The sequence below is a fragment of the Anoplopoma fimbria genome, chromosome 10 (genome assembly GCF_027596085.1).
Source record: "Anoplopoma fimbria isolate UVic2021 breed Golden Eagle Sablefish chromosome 10, Afim_UVic_2022, whole genome shotgun sequence".
Classification (NCBI taxonomy): Eukaryota; Metazoa; Chordata; class Actinopteri; order Perciformes; family Anoplopomatidae; genus Anoplopoma; species Anoplopoma fimbria.
Genome location: NC_072458.1, coordinates 22,950,062 through 22,968,945, shown reverse-complemented (window position 1 = coordinate 22,968,945; position 18,884 = coordinate 22,950,062). Strand labels below are relative to the sequence as shown.

Genomic DNA, 18,884 nt, shown 5'->3' with positions numbered 1-18,884 from the left:
TCCTCTGTAGCCTTGATTTTCACTGATATATAGAAGTCCTGCTCCTCTATGGAAACAGAACAATCATGCTTACAAGTAGAGAGAACTCGAAACATAAATCATAAAAAATAACTAAAGTTGAATTTCTTTGATAATTAATTTTACAAAAAATGCCAAACAATAGAATCTATAAACGTTGCTACCAGTGAACACAAGAGTATCAATGTTTGGGGGGAAATTGAACTATTTACATTTTTACAACTTCTAAATTCAGTCGAAAGTTTCACAGATTTTTTGTCACATGACTGATGGTCTCAGATGAATCAATCATGGCTTCATAGTTTCTCTGAAGAGCTCAGAATTTAATGTTTTTTACAGGATCTGCTGACTACAAACTGTTTATTCAGGGCGATATTTTAAATGTTTTTGATGAAATAATCACAATTTTAAGCCTCGTTTTTGTTGCTTAGCCGGTTTAATGTTACACGATCACTACGTGAACATTCATTGATATCTTTTTTTCATCAATCTGCACTCATGCAGAAGTGCTTAACCACACAACAATAGCGTAGCCTTGACAACAAAAGCCGACATGAGGGTTCAGTGAGGTCAAGTCTGCACGATGAATAGGAAAATGCTTTCTAAATGATGTGGATGTGACTCACATTCTTTTACATCAATTGATCTATGAATGATTCATTTTTTTAAATGAATGCAATCGTTTTACAGTTAATAATGAAACATAAAATAGCAATCAGAGTTTACGGATCATAAGGCGACAAAAGTATTTAGCAACTGAAACCAGAGAAGGTTTTCACATGTTCGCTAATGAATGACAAAAATAATTACACAAATTCTAATTTATTTCAAAATTAAAATAAAAAAAGTCAAAGTAAAGATGTGATTTGTATAAAATGGTCTTCAACGCAAACACATTGTTATAAGAACTGTTTCAATGCCACCTAAAATCATAGATGTGTTGGTTTGTTGACTGACGTTTTGAAGTCATGAGTTCGGCAATTTTGGCAGCGGCCATCTTGGTTTTTTGCAACCAGAAGTGACACGAAAAGGTGGAGCTAAGTACAACTAAACGCTGAATACAATATATGTAGGCGACCCGAAATGTTACAATATATTATCAAGAAGTAAAAATACGCCGTGATAGGGTCAAAGTTGTAAGACGCCGTAGTAGATACCTGTCAATCAGTGTGTAGCCCCGCCCTAAAGCATCCCCTGCTTTATGGTCTGTTTGACTCTAAATGGAGCATCATTTACTAAATGAACATCATGCTGTATTGAAGAAGACTTGAAACTAGAGATTGAGACCATAAACTCATGTTTACAATGTTTACTGAGGGAATAAATCAAGAGAGAAGTAGAGTCATTTTCTCATAGACTTCTATACAACCAGAGGAGTCGCCCCCTGGTGGACAGCAGAGAGACAGCTCATCAGTGGCTTCACAACAAGAATAATGACTACAAATGGGCCAAATGTGATGCAAAACAGAAGGAAATTCATTATTTAAAGAATACTACATTCGTACTGTACCACAAACCTGATCTGCCTTAATCTAAAAAACACACTTATAAGACTCATTTGGTCCTTTAAACTTGGATCATTAAAGCTGCTTAAGACCTTTTAAACACAGGATTTAAATCCCCGGGACAAACTGTTCCACAGTTCTCAGATTATCGGGGAAACCCTGGAGGCTGTCAACACGTCTCAGTATCAACGTCACCTCCACAGAATCACATATTCGCCTTCTCTTGTGTTGATTAAAGCGGCTGTGGTCGGGGTTCAAACTCCAGCTCTGGGTTTTTTGCTAATGAGCGAACAAACAGCCTCTAATAGGGCTGTGAATGCGTAAACAGACTAATGCGGCTGGTTGAAGTCCGCCTGGTGCAATGTGGCGCTGTTACCAACCAATTACTGGACCAGCATGGCAGAGCTGAAGGACTGGGGGGAGGAAGAGGAGGGGGATTCATCACTAGTACTGCACATGCTCAGTGCGGCTCTGGAGAAGGGGGTGTGGTGCTGTTGGGTTGTACATTCAGAGAGGAGCATGGAGTGGGAGGGTGTTTGACTCCGTTCCTGCAGCCTCCGGAGGGATCACACGTTGTTTGTACTGTATTTCTTTTTTTTTTTTTTTTTTTTTTTGCACCACATGACTTGCAGATTTTTTCATCTTTCTAAACATTTTTCCATCCCCTCCCTCTCTCTCTCTCTCTCCCTCCTCTCACTCTTTGCCAGGCAGGAAAGGCGAAACAGCTGTGGCGGTTGCCGAGCAGTTTCTCCCATTAACCGAGGAATTATGCAAGCAGGAAATTCAAATAAGATGCAGATGAGTGGAGGAGCCAGGCTCCAAACCAAATACCTCTCCTTCCTCCAGCAGAGGAAAGAAGAAAGAACCTGACAGGCCGCCTTCAGTCCGTCCACCTCTCACCCGTTTGTTTCCCCCACATGAGGAAGATAAATAACCGTTAAAGCGTCTACTGTAAACGACAGAACGCCTTCCTCGGCGCCGCAGGAAGTCAAAGAATGTGGCGGTTTAAATACAGAACGTGTCATGTTTTCGCACCGTTTAGTCATCAACACATTCGTCGTGAGAAATTAATAAGCTAAAAACACATGAAGCCGTCGGCAGCACGACTGTCAGCCTCCAAATGGAAAATTCACTAGAATGTGAAATGAAAACCAGTGTGTTGGACTGGTTTTAATGGCAGCAGAGTGCACCATCTTGTTGATTAACCAGGGCGTGTGCTCGTTTTACCAGAAAATGAGTTATATTTTAATTATCTTTTTTTTTACTTTGACAACCAGCTTTATATTAATTCAACTTACAAGCTTTTCTGTCTTTATTTCAGTCTAAAAACCAAGAAAAACGTTAACATTTCTTTCTTCACGACCCCAACAAAAGGTCAATATAAATCATAATATGTCACTTTAGATTCCAATCATAGATTTTGAATATCATAATGTGGTATAAGTGTTTTCTTTTCCTGGTTTCAAAGGCTGCATTACAGTAAAATTACATAATTTTCTGAACTCGAAGTCATTAAATCCACATTACTGACGATTATTCATCAAAAATAGTCAAACAGAACATTATGGTCCCAATGTTTGTGTGGAGGTATTTGTTTAAAACATTGTGATATTTGTTTTTTCTCCAAGATAAATGTGAGGGGTTACAGGTTACAACAGTAGAAAACAACATAATAAGAATGATTCTGCAATGCACAATTATGTTTAGATTTTTCAGATGTTTGTCTGACCTTTGCTCATTTGTTGCAAAATACAAGAACATTTCTATTTTTGGTCTCTGAAAAGTTTTCAAATAAAACAAGTTACTGTTTGGTTTAACGGTTCACCGCCAGTAGAAAATGTGAAACCGCTTCATTCGCCTGTTTCACAAATGGTGAAACAGACCCGCCATGGGAATGTCAAAATAAAAGCGTACATATATTTAAGATGATGATTTTTTTCACTTTGCATCCACGATATTGGCTCATTCATCATTACGCCCACTCTCACTGGCTCTCAAAGTTTTACTGCTTAATAAACCACCAATGGTTCCTTCAAAATAAAAGATTACAATAAGACTATGTCTGTTAACCCGTAACACAAATTGGACCCAAAATCTTCCCGATCATCCTCAACTGTTGGACCAGAATAGGAGACTAGAATATTCCTCCTCACTCGTCATGTTGCAGCGTTTGGATTCTCCTGCAGGAGTCTCTGCATTATGACATTAAAAAACCTCGCCGGCGTCCCAGATGACGCGTCCGACTGACCCGACGTATCTTTATCATCCTCCCCTGTAGGATGAAGTCTATTAATAGACGTGTAGAGAACCTGGCCTATAGCGGCGAACGTCCGGCCTGCTTTTGATGCCGAGCTTGCACAGAACGTTGGAACCATATTTCCTGTCTTTAACTTATTTTTATGACGGCAATAACGCAGCAACATTAATATATATGTGTGTGTGTGTGTGTGTGTGTGTGTGTGTGTGTGTGACGTCGTTAATAGGGCTGCACAGAAGCTAACGAGAGCTAACACATAACAATGTCCTGATCTACAGAGTAATTATCCCACAGTGTTGTTGGTGAAACCAGAACTCAAGACGGTGCTGTCGGTAACACACACACACACACACACACACACACACACACACACACACACACACACACACACACACACACACACACTTTAACAGCGTGAGAGCAGCAGGGAGTGAAGATGGAAAAGGCAGCCAATTGGTGCAGAGATCTGGTGGCCTGCCTACAGAGGCGAGCCAATGAAAAGGCTGCTCCGGCTCCCAGGAGGCGGGGCTTTTGGAGCTCTTGCCTTCCTTGTTTTTTTGTGTTTTTGGCTCGGACTCGGGAGCCACATTCCTGCCGTTCCCCTCGCTCTCCATTCCCGGGCTGGCTGGCTGGGTTCAATAGGTGAAGCAGGGAACTGTGGGAAACTAAGGAGGAGGAGCAGAGCGGGGGGGGGGGGTTGGCAGAGGAGGTGCATGTTTGAAAACCTCAGGGAAAGGTAGCCGGGCAGACAAACAAATGCCAGAGAATAAAAACACGAAGCAGAGAAGCAGAGTCACTTCCTATGAGAACACGCTTCAATTCCAAACACTTCTCAGTGTTTAGTTTGTGACAGACGGTTAAACTCCGGTTTCCTACTTTTCTAAAGGCTCCATGAACATGAACATGTTTTATTAAAGCTGCAGGACAACAGGTGTGTGAAGTCAAAGTCACATGCATTTAACTTGGCTGGAGTTTCAATTCTAAAGATGCATGAATACACAGAGCAGCTTGATCCGGTTTATCCAATGAGATGCTGCCAAATAGAAACAAAAGACTGCTCATTGTATGCATGATGTCATGAAATAAAAGTCTCCAAACAACACCTGCACACCTGACTTCACTTCACCTGGATTCTCAGGACAAACCCAGAGAGAGAGAATCATATCTGGACCTCAAGGACCTTCAGCGAGATAACAGACAACGACCCTATGAGATGGTTACAACGGACCAATCAGGACGGAGAGTTTATAAGAAACAACTGCCGATTAACAACAGAAACACAAGCAGGACCAGAGCTGCTCCGTTCAGACCTATGAGCTGAAATCAACAGATATTCCAGGACTACAGTTGCCTATCTTGACTCGGGATTAAAACATTTTCTTGATCCACAAACTGCCTGAAGTTATTGAATCAGAAAGAGAGGAAATCGTTAGTGTATTCATATTTTACATTACATTACAGTCATTTAGCAGACGCTTTTATCCAAAGCGACTTACAGGAAGTGTATTCAACATAGGTATTCAAGAGAACTACTAGTCACCAGAAGTCATCAGTGCATCTCCTTTCTTAAACAAGCATCTAAAGCATAAACCAGAGCAAAAGTACAGAAACAAACTAATATGAATACAATAAGTGGAAGGCTCAGGGTAGTACTTCTTGATATTTGTACACAGACCGTACGGAACTCTGTGTATAAATGTATATGTATGAACCAGTGACTGTCTATGGTACAAACCATAACTACGTTGCCGTATTTACACCTAGATGACGTTATTAGTTATTAGTATTGATGGACTCCATTCAGAAAACAAGAGTTTTAAAAGTTGTTTGTTTGCCGTCTTGCGTACAGACCTGACAAAGCATGAATTTAGACTTTTGGCAAATTGGCTTTATCATTTAGTTATTTCTGCATCCTTTTGATCAGTTTATTGCAATTAAAATCATAGCAAAATGAGTTTACTTTAAATATAGTTTATTATATACACAGCTCAGTGAACCGAGCTCCTCTGGACGTTGTTATGAACCAATACAATCCAGTCCAACTCTTAAAGAAGCTTAAGAAAGGTCAAAGGTCGAGATCATAGCGCTGGATGTGAGTCTGGTGAGGAAGTGACAGCAATGTAGAAACACCAGAGCTCTTTTTATTTATTTCTACTGCAGGATGTTGGAGAGGAGGAAGAAACCGGAGAGGGGAGGATGATTGAGGAGGAAGAAGAAGACGAGGATGTGAGGTACCTCTTGAACAGATGAGTTTTCAGTGCTGCTCTGACTGGAGAGGAAAGGTCATTTAAGGTTTGAGGAAAATACTGTAAAATGGCTCCTATTATTAATAAAAAACAATCATTTTCTGTCAATCGACTGTTTCAGCTCTGATTATTTTCCTCATTGAGTATTTTCTTGTTTAATCAATTCTTCATCATGAGGAATAAAACATTAGAAAACAGATAGAAATTCTCAATTTACTACGAACCAATCCAGGTCTTCAGTTTGTCTTTAACACAAAGATACTCAGTAAAGTACACAAAGAAAACCAGCAAATATTCTTTATATATAATATATATATTTTAGCTCTGAATTCTTCCAAAACATAATTTAATGGATCTTTTGCAGAAGTGTTTGCTTATGTTAATGGTTGCAGGAACCAAAAGAGTAGCAGATGATATATTGGTTTTTTGTGTTCATTTTAAAAGGCCTCATGGCTTCATTTATATATTTTTGGAAGACATTGCAAATGGACTGAAATTTCTCAACAACTATTGGATGGATTGCCATGAAATCTGGTTCAGATATTCGTTTTTCCTCGTCTGACTTTTCACCTAGCGCCACCATCAGATCAGCATTTTATTTAATATATCTTATGGTTGTTAAAAATCCAGGATAAACCTGAAAAAAAACTTTTTATATCCCCCACACACAACAAACCTACAATGAAGCAAAAAAACAGTTGGTTTTTGGCTCCAATTTGTAACTTCTGCTGAGCAGGAAGTTACGTAAAAACCAGCCAAACTGGTTCTGTTTGGTAACATCTGGTGATTCTGTAATTTTGGCAAGAAACAAACCGCTCTGAGGTTTGTGTGGGATGGGGAAGAAAAAGGAATGAATTAATTGGTAAAAGAGCAAGGAGTGGCTGCTGAATTCTGGAGAACCCATCTGCTGCTGTGACTGGTGGAGGAAGACAGAAGTTCATTTCCTGTCGTGGTGGTGAGTCAGGCGGAGAAATGGCAAGATGGCGCAAACACTGTGCCGCCGACGTCCAAAAATAGTCCCGGTGGTTTACGCCTTGTCTAAACCTCACCAAAAAACATGGGAGTTTTTTTTGTTTTTTTTACCACATTAAAAAATTGAAGTTGGAAACTAACGAGCCCGAGTCGACACGCCACGGAGAGAACCGGAACAAAAGGCAGTTAAAAATGAAAATGTCATTGTGTTTTAGTTGGACTCGTTTTCTTTCCAAGGTTGCTTCCTCTCCCATCTTTCCTGTAACCTTTCCAACTGAATACACACTGAATACACACTGAATACACACTGAATACACACTGAATACACACTGAATACACACTGAATACACACCGTCTAATGAAGCAGAAACATGCAAAGAAAAAAAAACAGAGGTCACAAAAGTTGTTAAAAAATAGCATTGTTAAAAACTTAACTTTTCCTTTTCCATCTCCACTGTTATAATGAGTTAAAGCAAACATGCCAGTTACAACATATTCCAAAAAGGTAGCACAGGCAGTAAAAATGTGCTTTTTTGCTGCAATAAATCAGCATTTAACAAAAACAAATCCCTTATTTTAAATTACAAAAAAATCCACTCCTGCTTGCTCTTATTTTGGAGAGCATTGACTTCCTTTGACTGACATGAACCGACTAGCCGGACGTGCACACTCGCTCACAAACGTGCACGGGCTCAGTGTGAAATATTAATGTGCATGTTAGGTATCAAACAGCAGGAGGCTCGACTGTCTGTTCACATCTCTGTAACGGCGGCTCTGCACACAGAGAAAGAGGTCACTATGACAAATACCTGCAGTACTCTGACCTGCATACGCTGCAGCTCTGCAGGGTGGCAACCGGGGGAAAAAGAAAAATACTGTAGCACCGCTGAGTCCAAAACACACCGGCCATGTCCAGACGGAGACTCCTGCTTATGATTTATATTCAAAGTCACAAAGGTTTATCATCAAACATAAATGGAGGTGAAATGCTGCAGGTTGTTTAAACCCCACAAGTGTTTCAGATTCATTCATTCAGATGGAGACTAAACATCACAATTCAATTAAAAAAAAGCCCTTATTAATGAAACTATTCTATAGGAGTAAGTAAAAACGGACTTTTGGCAAGAAAGATAAAAAACATAAAAACTGAACCCTGCCCTTGTGTCAACCAACAGTTTACTAATTTACTGAAATGTTTGAGAACTCAAACCTCAACCATCCTGAAAACTCAAACCTTAACCATACTGAGAACTCAAACCTCAACCATCCTGAAAACTCAAACCTCAACCACACTGAGAACTTTAACCTCAACCATCCTGAAAACTCAAACCTCAACCAATACCGTGAATAACTGTACTGGGAACTCAAACCTCAACCATACTGAGAACTCAAACCTCAACCATACTGAGAACTCAAACCTCAACCATGCCGAGAACTCAAACCTCAACCATGCCGAGAACTCAAACCTCAACCATCCTGAGAACTCAAACCTCAACCATCCTGAGAACTCAAACCTCAACCATCCTGAGAACTCAAACCTCAACCATGCCGAGAACTCAAACCTCAACCACGCCGAGAACTCAAACCTCAACCATGCCGGGAACTCAAACCTCAACCATGCAGAGAACTCAAACCTCAACCATACTAAGAACTCAAACCTCAACCATACTAAGAACTCAAACCTCAACCATGCCGAGAACTCAAACCTCAACCATACTAAGAACTCAAACCTCAACCATACTAAGAACTCAAACCTCAACCATAGTGAGACCTCAAACCTCAACCATGCCGAGAACTCAAACCTCAACCATGCCGAGAACTCAAACCTCAACCATACTAAGAACTCAAACCTCAACCATGCCGAGAACTCAAACCTCAACCATACTAAGAACTCAAACCTCAACCATGCCGAGAACTCAAACCTCAACCATGCCGAGAACTCAAACCTCAACCATGCCGAGAACTCAAACCTCAACAATACAAAGAACTCAAACCTCAACCATACTAAGAACTCAAACCTCAACCATACTAAGAACTCAAACCTCAACCATGCCGATAACTCAAACCTCAACAATACAAAGAACTCAAACCTCAACCAAACTAAGACCTCAAACCCCTTTTCTGTTCAAAACTCTCATTGACAAAACGTCAATTTTAGAGCCAGCATTGAAAACATTATATCTCATTTACAGTGAAACAAAAGTAAGTCCACAGTGAGTCATTTGAGAGTCTACATTACTGAAGTGACGAAGTCCTAACCAGCCTTCTTTCTATCTTTAGTTTGTGATTCCTCATATAAACAGAGTCTTCCTCAATTCTTTCAGGGCACTTTTTCCTTTTAGTTTCTGCATCTTGTTCAACTCTCTGATCACAACACATCGCCTCCTCTTCTGTCACAGTGCAGCTCTAAAGTACTTGGATGAAAGAGATCGGGGTCAGATGATCGATTGTGGAACTGCAGCATCAGATTTCATCCCCAACTTTTATCCCCCGGACATCATTCTAGTTTTCACAACGACTTCCTTTCCAAAAAAAAAAACTAAAACGGTGGACGGGGACAGTTTGGTAAGCAGAGAAACGTCTTCACCTCCCGCGTCTGAAACAGATTCTTTCATTAGAGAAGAATGAGCCTCCGTCAGGGAGTATCACATTCAGCACATTTGGTGTGATGGTGGTCTCGGTGGCAGCGGGGTTTTGTTCCGAGTGAAGAGGACAGTGTGAGTAACGTCTGACCCGATGGATCTTTGAGTTACAGTTGTCGGAGAAGGGCATGAAAACGGTGATTATGCAATCAATCAATCAGACTTATAAATAAAAGAAACAATGGAGGGATTCATCTCGTGTAGTGGAAATATTCAAATTCAGTTAATCTGAGTGTTTCATGCAGGTTTTCTGTGTGCAAATGTTTTACAGTTTTTATGTGCAAAGAGGCAATAAAATGATAAATGATTTAGCCTTTTTTTCCCCTGAAGATATTTAAATTTATGAGCTGTTATTCCTGTTCAGCTGAGTCGATTTGCACCCACGCTTGTTGACTTTTGTAGCTTTTTTTGTCACTCTTTGTCTGTTTTTTTTGGGAACCAGAAGAAGATGTCATCATCGTTCTTCATCCTGTTTGCAAAAGCTCTGATTGGTTGACTGTTTTTACAGAAATAGAGATGTAGGTGATTTAGAATTCCTGCAATAATGATTCAGGGTCTTCCTTCAGTGTTTTTTATAGTTTAGGCGTCATGCCACGCTGAAATAAAAAGGGCCTCTGCAATTTCTTTGTAAAATATTAGAAGCGAACAATAACACTACATCACACAGCAAACACATATTTTTTGGAATGAGGTGACTAAATAATCATCTTGTAACAAAATTGATATTTAGTTCAGGTTAGCAGGTGAAAATCACTATGTTTACACTAATATTCCACTATTATTCAGAATTTAATATCTCTAATGTAAACAATATATACTAATTGGATATTCTAATTTGTGTCTTACTCCAAATGGAGCATTTTCCGATTAACACTTGTGTGATATGTCGATATTAATCAGATTTTAGGAGCATTCTTTGGACATGTATACAGCTCATTCACAATATGCGTCTCAATTGTGTTTGTTATTGCAGTTTGCAGCACTCAGCCTCTTTCCTGTTTGAAACCAGCTCTGTGCGTTGAACACAAACCAACTATGCAACTAAGCAGAGATGCATGACCAAAAGAAAAGCCCACATTTCTGCTCAGAAGGAGAATCACGACAACTATTAAACATCATGAAGAAACTGGATATCAACAGGTTTTTGGATTATGAGTAAATATCAAAATGCAACCTTTTTCTCAAAGCCTGCCAAAGGTTATGTTAATCAGAGTTTGCAGAGCTGCAGGTAAACGGGACTATTAGTGAAAAATACATTTTCATTGGGACTATTGTCTTTTTTGGGATATGGACAAAAGCCAGACAGTGACTGAACACATCGTTCATCTGTGTTCTTACAGCATGCATGCCATGTTCTGGATAATAACAAGAGACATTTTTCTAACTTGTCCTCAAAGTTGAGAGTTCACAGCTGAAATTAGTCTCTAACGTTTTGGATTATTTGTTATTTAGAAGTTTTGTTTTTCAGTGTAATTGTCTATTTTTCCTCATATGTTCCATCTTTGCTCAGTGTTGTACAACTTTTAAACTATTTTAAAATGTTTGTATCGTTGTTTGTCTGCCATTTCTATCTTGTAAAGCACGTTGTAGCCTGTGTTTTCAAAAGTGCAATTTAAATTATCATTTATTATTCTTATGTTACAGTGAGAAGCCACCGTTTCCTTCCTCCCATGTTTCCCACCTGAATTAGAATATAAAATCTACATTTTGATATAAAAAGAAGCCTTCCAGAGCTTTTCAGTGTCTCAAATCTCTGCTGCCAAGAAAACTATTTCCTCTTTACTGTGTGTGAGAAAGAGAGATGAAGACTGGGAGCTCCAGATTCCAACGAATCCTAAATTTGGAGAGCAGCAGGATGGAGCTAATTCAATCAGCTCAAAAAGGGAAAACAGAAACTCTGATTCCTTTTCCAAAAAACAAGAGTTTATTCTCATTTATATGTTAAACAGTCTGAGCAGCGTGACCAGGAAGTTACATTAAAAAAGAAACTTCCTGGGTTAAGTGAAGAAATCATCTATTTTACACATTAACTTTAATTTAGTTTAATTTTTATAAAAGATAAAAATGTGTCCTGCAGGTCTGAGGAGAATTAAACTCTGTGTTATTCAAAGAACAGCTGCTCCTGATGTTTTGGTGCACGGTGTATCATATAATTTCACCTAATAAGGTTAGTTGGGTAACGATATGTAATTCTAACATTGTTGCAGACAGCTTTCACGTTAATATTGAGGCTCGAGTACAGATTGTGTTCTGCAGCCTCACTTGATTCAAATTAAAGAAAGAGTAGAATTGCAATAAAATATGTTTTACACAGGCCACCATTGCTTGTATTCTGGACATTTATCATCATTATAATCTGGGGTTCATTTCTAATTCCAACTAGTTTAATGTCGAAAATCCAAATATAAATGCATGGAGTGCCAGTTGACCTGCAAAAAAAAATCAAAAGAAACCCACAGCGGGATGATGAATGCATCCCACAGGTCATTTATTCATTACTAGATTGGATTTTTTTGTTGTTTACCAACTAATAAAAGACCCACATATTTGCTGGACAATGCCTTATAAAGGATAATGGAGTAGTATTGATTTGAATGTTGTAGAATTATAAATTAATAATTTTTTGTCCGGAGGTCGAGAGTCTTCTGGCATTGTGACGGGAAAAACTAATTTATTGTGTAATTTTACAGGCTGAACTGTTAATTGAAATAAAATGAACCAAACAAAAAAATTAATGGAATTCTTAGCAATCAAAATTATTAATTCAACAATGTAAAATGAATTAATTTGCAGCCCTGGATATTACATTATGTAATAAAGACGAAGCTAAATAATGAGGTCAGAAACCCCCCATGAAATATTCATAATATGTCAAATACAGTTTTTCTTAATAAATGTAAAATAAAGACTCAAATAACGAGTTTTTTCTTTATTGATGAATTTGTTGCTTAAAGAATACAGAAAAAATAAAGTTTTCAAATTGGTTTTGTTTGACTGATTCAAATTTAAAAGATATAAAAAGGAAAAATCAGCAAATTATCACGAAAAAGAAGCTTGAACGCGAAACATTATTTTGTTCCATTATTAAAATTCCTTGTCAATAGAATTGTAAAAAATTACAAATGTTGATCTAAATATTCAAATTTTCTGAATTTCTGAAACATCGATGACAATGTTGCTGAACTACAACCTGAAGACAGCTGTTCAGTGGGCAATTTGGTTGCTTAAAAATTTAAGAAAACACTCAATTTCCCATAATACTGTGCGGTAGGAGAAGGAGATAATGATAATAGACACTGAAAAACTGTTTTTAAATAAATAATAAGATGTGGATGCTTGTTTTTTTGAAAACAATACACCAAAATACTGCAAAAGTAACATAGTCCACAATAAATGCATGATTGTTTTTCTTAATTTGCACAGAAAAATCTAAATTAAAAATAAATAAAGACTCAAATAACTAGTATTTTCATTATTGATCGCTAATTTTTTCCTGAAAGCAGAAAATAAATTATGTATTTAAGTTGGTTTTGTTTGACTGATTTGTCCAAATCTAAAAGATATCAAAGGAAGAAATAAACAAAATATTGCGAAAAAGAAGCTGGAAATTGAAAACTTTGGGGTTTTTTTGTTCGATTATCAAGTTTCCGCAATTTTGATCAAAAATAAACAAAAAAAACGTTTCCGATACATCGATGACAATGTCGCTGAAATACAACTAGAAGACAGCTGTTTTGTGGGCAATTTGGTTTCCCATAATACTGTGGGGCAGGAGAGGGAGGTATTGATAATTGGGAAACAGTTTTGAAATAAATCATAAATCATTTAAAAGAAAAATCAGATGAGGACTCTTGTTGGAAAATAATACGCCAAAATACTGCAAAGATGAAATATAAATAAAATATTAATGCAACGTTGCCCACAATAACTACAACCACACTAGATAGCAGGACAAATGGTAATGCAGAGTTTGTTTTCAGAGAAACACCGTCTCTCGCCCGGAGAGAACGTCCAAAAACCAGCTGGCTAACAACAGGAATCACGGAAAAATATGTGAATGAGAATCATCCGCCGTGAAAACCGACGCCGCTGAAGTTCTCTTGAGCCCGGGCGGGGGGGGGGTTCATCGACAAGACGAGGCCTCGGCGTTAGCGGGCGGCCCCCAGGTGTGAACACGAGGAAACGTATGAATATCAATGAGGACGCTGATGAAAAAGAGGGAGCGTCCTCAATAAGCTTTCTGTGGCTAAATGAGGGTTTGGAACAAGGTTTAAATTAACGCTCCAGACACGAGCGGAGGGGGTTCTTCAGCAAATCACAGCGTTTTCTTTTTTGTTTTTTTGTGTGTTGTTGTCTGATGAGCCCATCAGTGCTGCTGGTCACTCATGTGATGAGTAATTGAGAAACACACACACTGCAGGCTTTAATGAGAAAATAAGCAAGTCTTTTCTCTCTCTCTCTCTCTTCATGAATAAAAATCACTTCTTGGAGATTTAAGGAGGAAAGAAATCTAAATAATATAAGCAGCGATAACAAACACAGCATCTGTTTTTGAAGTGTTTTCGCTCCAAATATAACATATCCGAAAAAAAGTGACACCTACTTTCAGCAAATGATTGATGGCATAAAACAGAAACTAATTCACAACTTATTTTTTTAGGATATTCAGAGAATTATGTCAAAATGACACTTTCCCAGAGTGGATATATATTTTAGGAAGGAAGAAATTCAGATGATTTTTCTTTCTCCACCTGCAGTGTTGCTACCTGGGTTTGATGCACACAGTGACCCCTTTTAAAAAACATAAACTGTCCTCCGTGAAATTTAGAACTAATGCTGTAAACGTGCGTCTCATATCAATTAGTCAATCGACAGGAAATTAAACAGAAACTTGGCCGCCAGAGAAAATCAGCAACGGTAACGGTAGACGGTGCAAAGTTTAAATATTTAACTCCTCAACGGATTCTACATTTGTATGTTACAAAGCTCCTCACTCTGAATAAAGATGTTTAAAATATAAATAGAACATGATAGATACGTGCTTTACTAGAATAGTTACATAAAACAGTAGACAAAAAACAATGGTATTTGATATATTTGATTCCATCACCATAGCAACATGTTGTCATGTGTGTTTCCACCCTGCCATAGCGTTCTGCAGGGATGACGTATTTATGAAGTCCAACAGGAAGCTAGCATCGTACTGGTTTACTCGCCAAAAATCCAGGATTTTAGGACGATACTTAAGTCACAATACAATATTATAACGACACTTAAGTCACGATATTATCACGATTCTTAAATTACGATACTCAATACAATATTTACGATACCTAAGTTGGACGATATTACAATATTATCACGATATTACGATTCTAAGTCAGGATACGATATTATCACGATACTCAAGTTACGATACAATATTATCACGATACTTAAGTCGCGATATTATCACAATACGATATTATCAACTAAGTCACGATACCTTATCAGGACGATATTATCATGATACTCAAGTTACAATACGATATTATCATGATACTTAAGTCACACTGCGATATTGTCACAATACTTAAGTCACGATAAGATATTATCACCATACTTAATTCACGATATTATCACGATACTGACGTCACAAAATGATATCACGATACTAAAGTAACGATATTATTGCGATTTTAAACATTGCATCAATATTTCGATTTCTTACCCATTTTTAACAGTCAATTTTTTGCAGTTTGTCAACATCTGTTTTAGCTAATAAGATAAAGTTTTCACTCGGCTCATCTCAATGAACTAAAATATATATTATTATCATCAACTAATTTACTGTGTTTAAGTCTTCTATACAGGTGATTTGCATAAAAACACAATTGTGATTAGACAAAATGATTAGGAAATAAAGGATTGTATTTTCATTGATAAAAAACTTAGTAACTAACATTAGTAATTTTAATTATGTATTATGTTAGTGCTAAGACGTTAAACTGGTCATAATTCACCTCTAATATCTTTTATATTGCTGTGAAAACATCTTCAAACAACTAGATTTAATTAAGTTAAATGTTTTAGCGTAATCAAACACAAATGTGTCTAATTTTAATTCCTGTATCATTTATATGTATTTTTTGTATTATTTGTCCCCCTTGAGTGCAGCAGTGACCCCCCATAGAAACAAACTATCAGGCTCAATTTCATTCTTCACATTTGTTTTCCAATTATTTATTCTAACCCCATGTGACCTCCCTCTGTAGTTCTATTGGGCAAGACTGAACTACAGATCGATGTTAAGCTGGTTTTGGGGGGGACCATCAGTTTTGAGTGTCGTTGGGACGGACATTTGGTCGTGAGGAGGACGACGTGTTCACTGTTGGCTTGTTTATCCGTCACACGGCTCCCTGCAGCGCCGGATAAAGACCAGCTCTCTACATCACGTCTTCTTCTTTTCTGCAGATGACAGAAGTGAAGTCTCACTTTTATTTACATGTTACATTAATATTAATTAGAGCTCTCAGCTGACAAGCACGCATCCACAAACTGAGCTTGTTTTATCTCATCTGCAAAAAAATATCTCATTTGCATTTTTCCTGTATTTTTATTTCTTCCGTCGCTGTGTTTTAAGTTTAAAATGCATCCCTGCATTGATTATATGTTCAGGAATGTGTCATTAAAATGTACAGTAAAGAATTATTTCTGTCAACGCTGATATTTTTGGACTGAAGCTGCTATTTTGTGCCAGTATTCAATATCCTAAAATTTATCCTCCCACTGCCAAAAATGTTCAAACAATTACAAGAATCCAGTGTTTCCCCCCGGTTTATTCTTGGCAGCGTGGAAAAACCTCAGGAGCAGCAACACAAACTCCATCATTAACAGTCCTGTTGCTCATTTTATCCCCACAAATATGATCAGGATTGATAGGTTTTATTATGAGCATAGATTCGGGTGATTATATTGATTAACGGCCCAACAGAAGCAACACAATATCCTCACACACAGACGGAGCCACATCAGATATGACGAACGAGATCTGAACGCTTAACGACTAATGCAGATGTTTTGATTAAATAAAGACTTTAAATAGAATATTTTAAAGTGTTTTCACTGTCTGACACTCTTTATGTTGTGCTGTAGATTACTTTCATTCAATAGTATTTAATGTTCCATGTGAGCACTGGGTGTTAAATCACATTCCAGTCCTCTGGATCACTGACCACATCTCTGATTGTTTTAGTGATTCATAATAAGTCTGGTGTTCTGCTCGTGAATAGATGACGGTTTCCTCATCTGAAGGCGATTGGTTTTACTTTGGCGGGATTAAGAATAACATCTTCCTGTGCGCAGAAATAGTTACAGAAGAAAAATGGCCACAAAAAGCAAGATGAACAAAACTGGGATAACGATCCGCCGCCTGTTTTTAATGGTCCATTTGAATGTTTTAAAATAAACGAGAATATAACTAGAGCATATTTCTATTAAATTAAACAGTATGCAAATTGAACATCCTTGTTTAAACACAACATTTTGTCTCGTCCTAACCTCTTGGCACAGAAACCAATATTTTACCCGTTCTGCCTGTTCCGTTTGTTACATCTCCCATTTACATTTCCATCAATATATTTGAGGGGGGCACTAACCCACATGAACAATTTCTGCCTGATTTAACTTTACTTATTTGCCGATTTATAAATAAAATCAGAATAGTTTAAGTGGGCACTTGGGCCATGCGCTGTATTAGATTTAAAGTATTCAATTTAAGATCAGCAGATACAGAAATACTTTATGTAAAATGTGTGAGCACCAGTAAGCGACTATCATGTCAAACGTTTTAGCGTTGTGTGTTTAATGTTCTGTCACATTTGGGTTTTCTGGTCTAGAAACACAGATTTTATAGCTCGTGACTGCTTATGTTTGTCTGTATTTGGCAAACACTCAAAAACATTTGGCCAACCCGGCCTTCCAATAAGAAGAAATCAACATATTTCTTCAATTAGTTGCAGAAATAAACAGCCAGGTCTCTTAAAAAAGACATTCCAATTCAATGAAACTGCAGTAAATTACGTTTTGAAGGAACCTATTTTCTCCAAACGTTCTCTTAAGTCTGTGTAGGCAGGAGGTCAGAGGTCACAGGACTTCTACTAACTATTTTGTACATCTACTTCCTGTCTGTCTGTCAAAGAAACTTCCTGATGTTTCTTCCGCTTTTCTCCCCATTCAAGGTTATTTTTGGGGGATTTTTTTTTAAAAAGAGGGTGTTGTTTGTTGTATACAGATTGTAAAGACCCCTGAGGCCATTTTGTATTCATGATATAAGGCTCTATAAATAAAACAACTTGACTTCTTAGGAGAAACGCCGTACTGTGTCAGGTGACTGGTTTCAACATCAACTTCGTGTTGGAAATAAAAACAGATTGATTAAACTTTATAGACGATATTAACTTGGTGATTTCAATCTGACCAAAGACTGTAGACGAGAAGTGGAAGTAGTTATCGTGACGTCAAGCCATTGGTTTATGGCCTCGAGTTTGGCGATTTCGCCGCCGCCATGTTGTTTTTTTGGCAACCAATGAACAGAGACGCAGTGGCCTGTCAATCACAGTAAGCCCCGCCCCTAAAGCATCCCCTGCTTTATGGTCTGTTTGACTCTAAATGGAGCATCATTTACTAAATGAACATCATGCTGTATTGAAGAAGACTTGAAACTAGAGATTGAGACCATAAACTCATGTTTACAATGTTTACTGAGGGAATAAATCAAGAGAGAAGTAGAGTCATTTTCTCATAGACTTCTATACAACCAGAGGAGTCGCCCCCTGGTGGACAGCAGAGAGAATGCAGCTTTAAGACATGACGCTTTGGTTTCTCTTCGTACAGAATGTCCGCTATAGAACAACAACACGAGCCATGACAGCAAACTTTATCACTCTTATAAACTTTAAAACTTTCAGCACCTGATCCCCTCCTCGTGTTCTTCCCTTTCACAATAAAAGCCCTAGATTAATACACTGTGAAACTATTTTTCAGAGGGAATTCAAATCCTCTCTGTGCATTTCCCTAAAAGGAAACTAAAACATCGTACAGTAACATGAACTACACAACAGTTCAGCTCAGACACGCTGCTCTGGGTCAGAAGGATCCTGTCGTTGGTCCTCCGTCTGTGAGTATTTTGGATTTTCATGTTTATTCGTCGCACCGCAATGCGTAGAGGTCTGAACTGTCAGATTAATAAAAACAAAAGCCGGAC

The 18,884-nt window shown here is 37.9% G+C and overlaps 2 protein-coding genes and 1 pseudogene across 2 annotated transcripts in view; 1 reads left to right on the top strand and 2 right to left on the bottom strand.

Annotated features, from left to right (window-relative positions):
• Positions 1-18,884, bottom strand: part of LOC129096836 (zinc fingers and homeoboxes protein 2-like) — a 99,128-nt gene that overhangs the window by 75,063 nt on the left and 5,181 nt on the right. The window lies entirely within an intron of this gene.
• On the top strand, positions 1,920-9,139 carry LOC129097724 (GATA zinc finger domain-containing protein 14-like). Its single transcript, XM_054606627.1, has 3 exons — positions 1,920-2,006; positions 5,941-6,006; positions 8,174-9,139. The coding sequence occupies exons 1-3, from the start codon at positions 1,920-1,922 to the stop codon at positions 9,137-9,139; spliced, it is 1,119 nt and encodes a 372-aa protein (XP_054462602.1).
• The window catches only part of LOC129097723 (RNA-binding protein 25-like), an 11,292-nt pseudogene continuing 6,171 nt past the window's right edge, over positions 13,764-18,884 (bottom strand).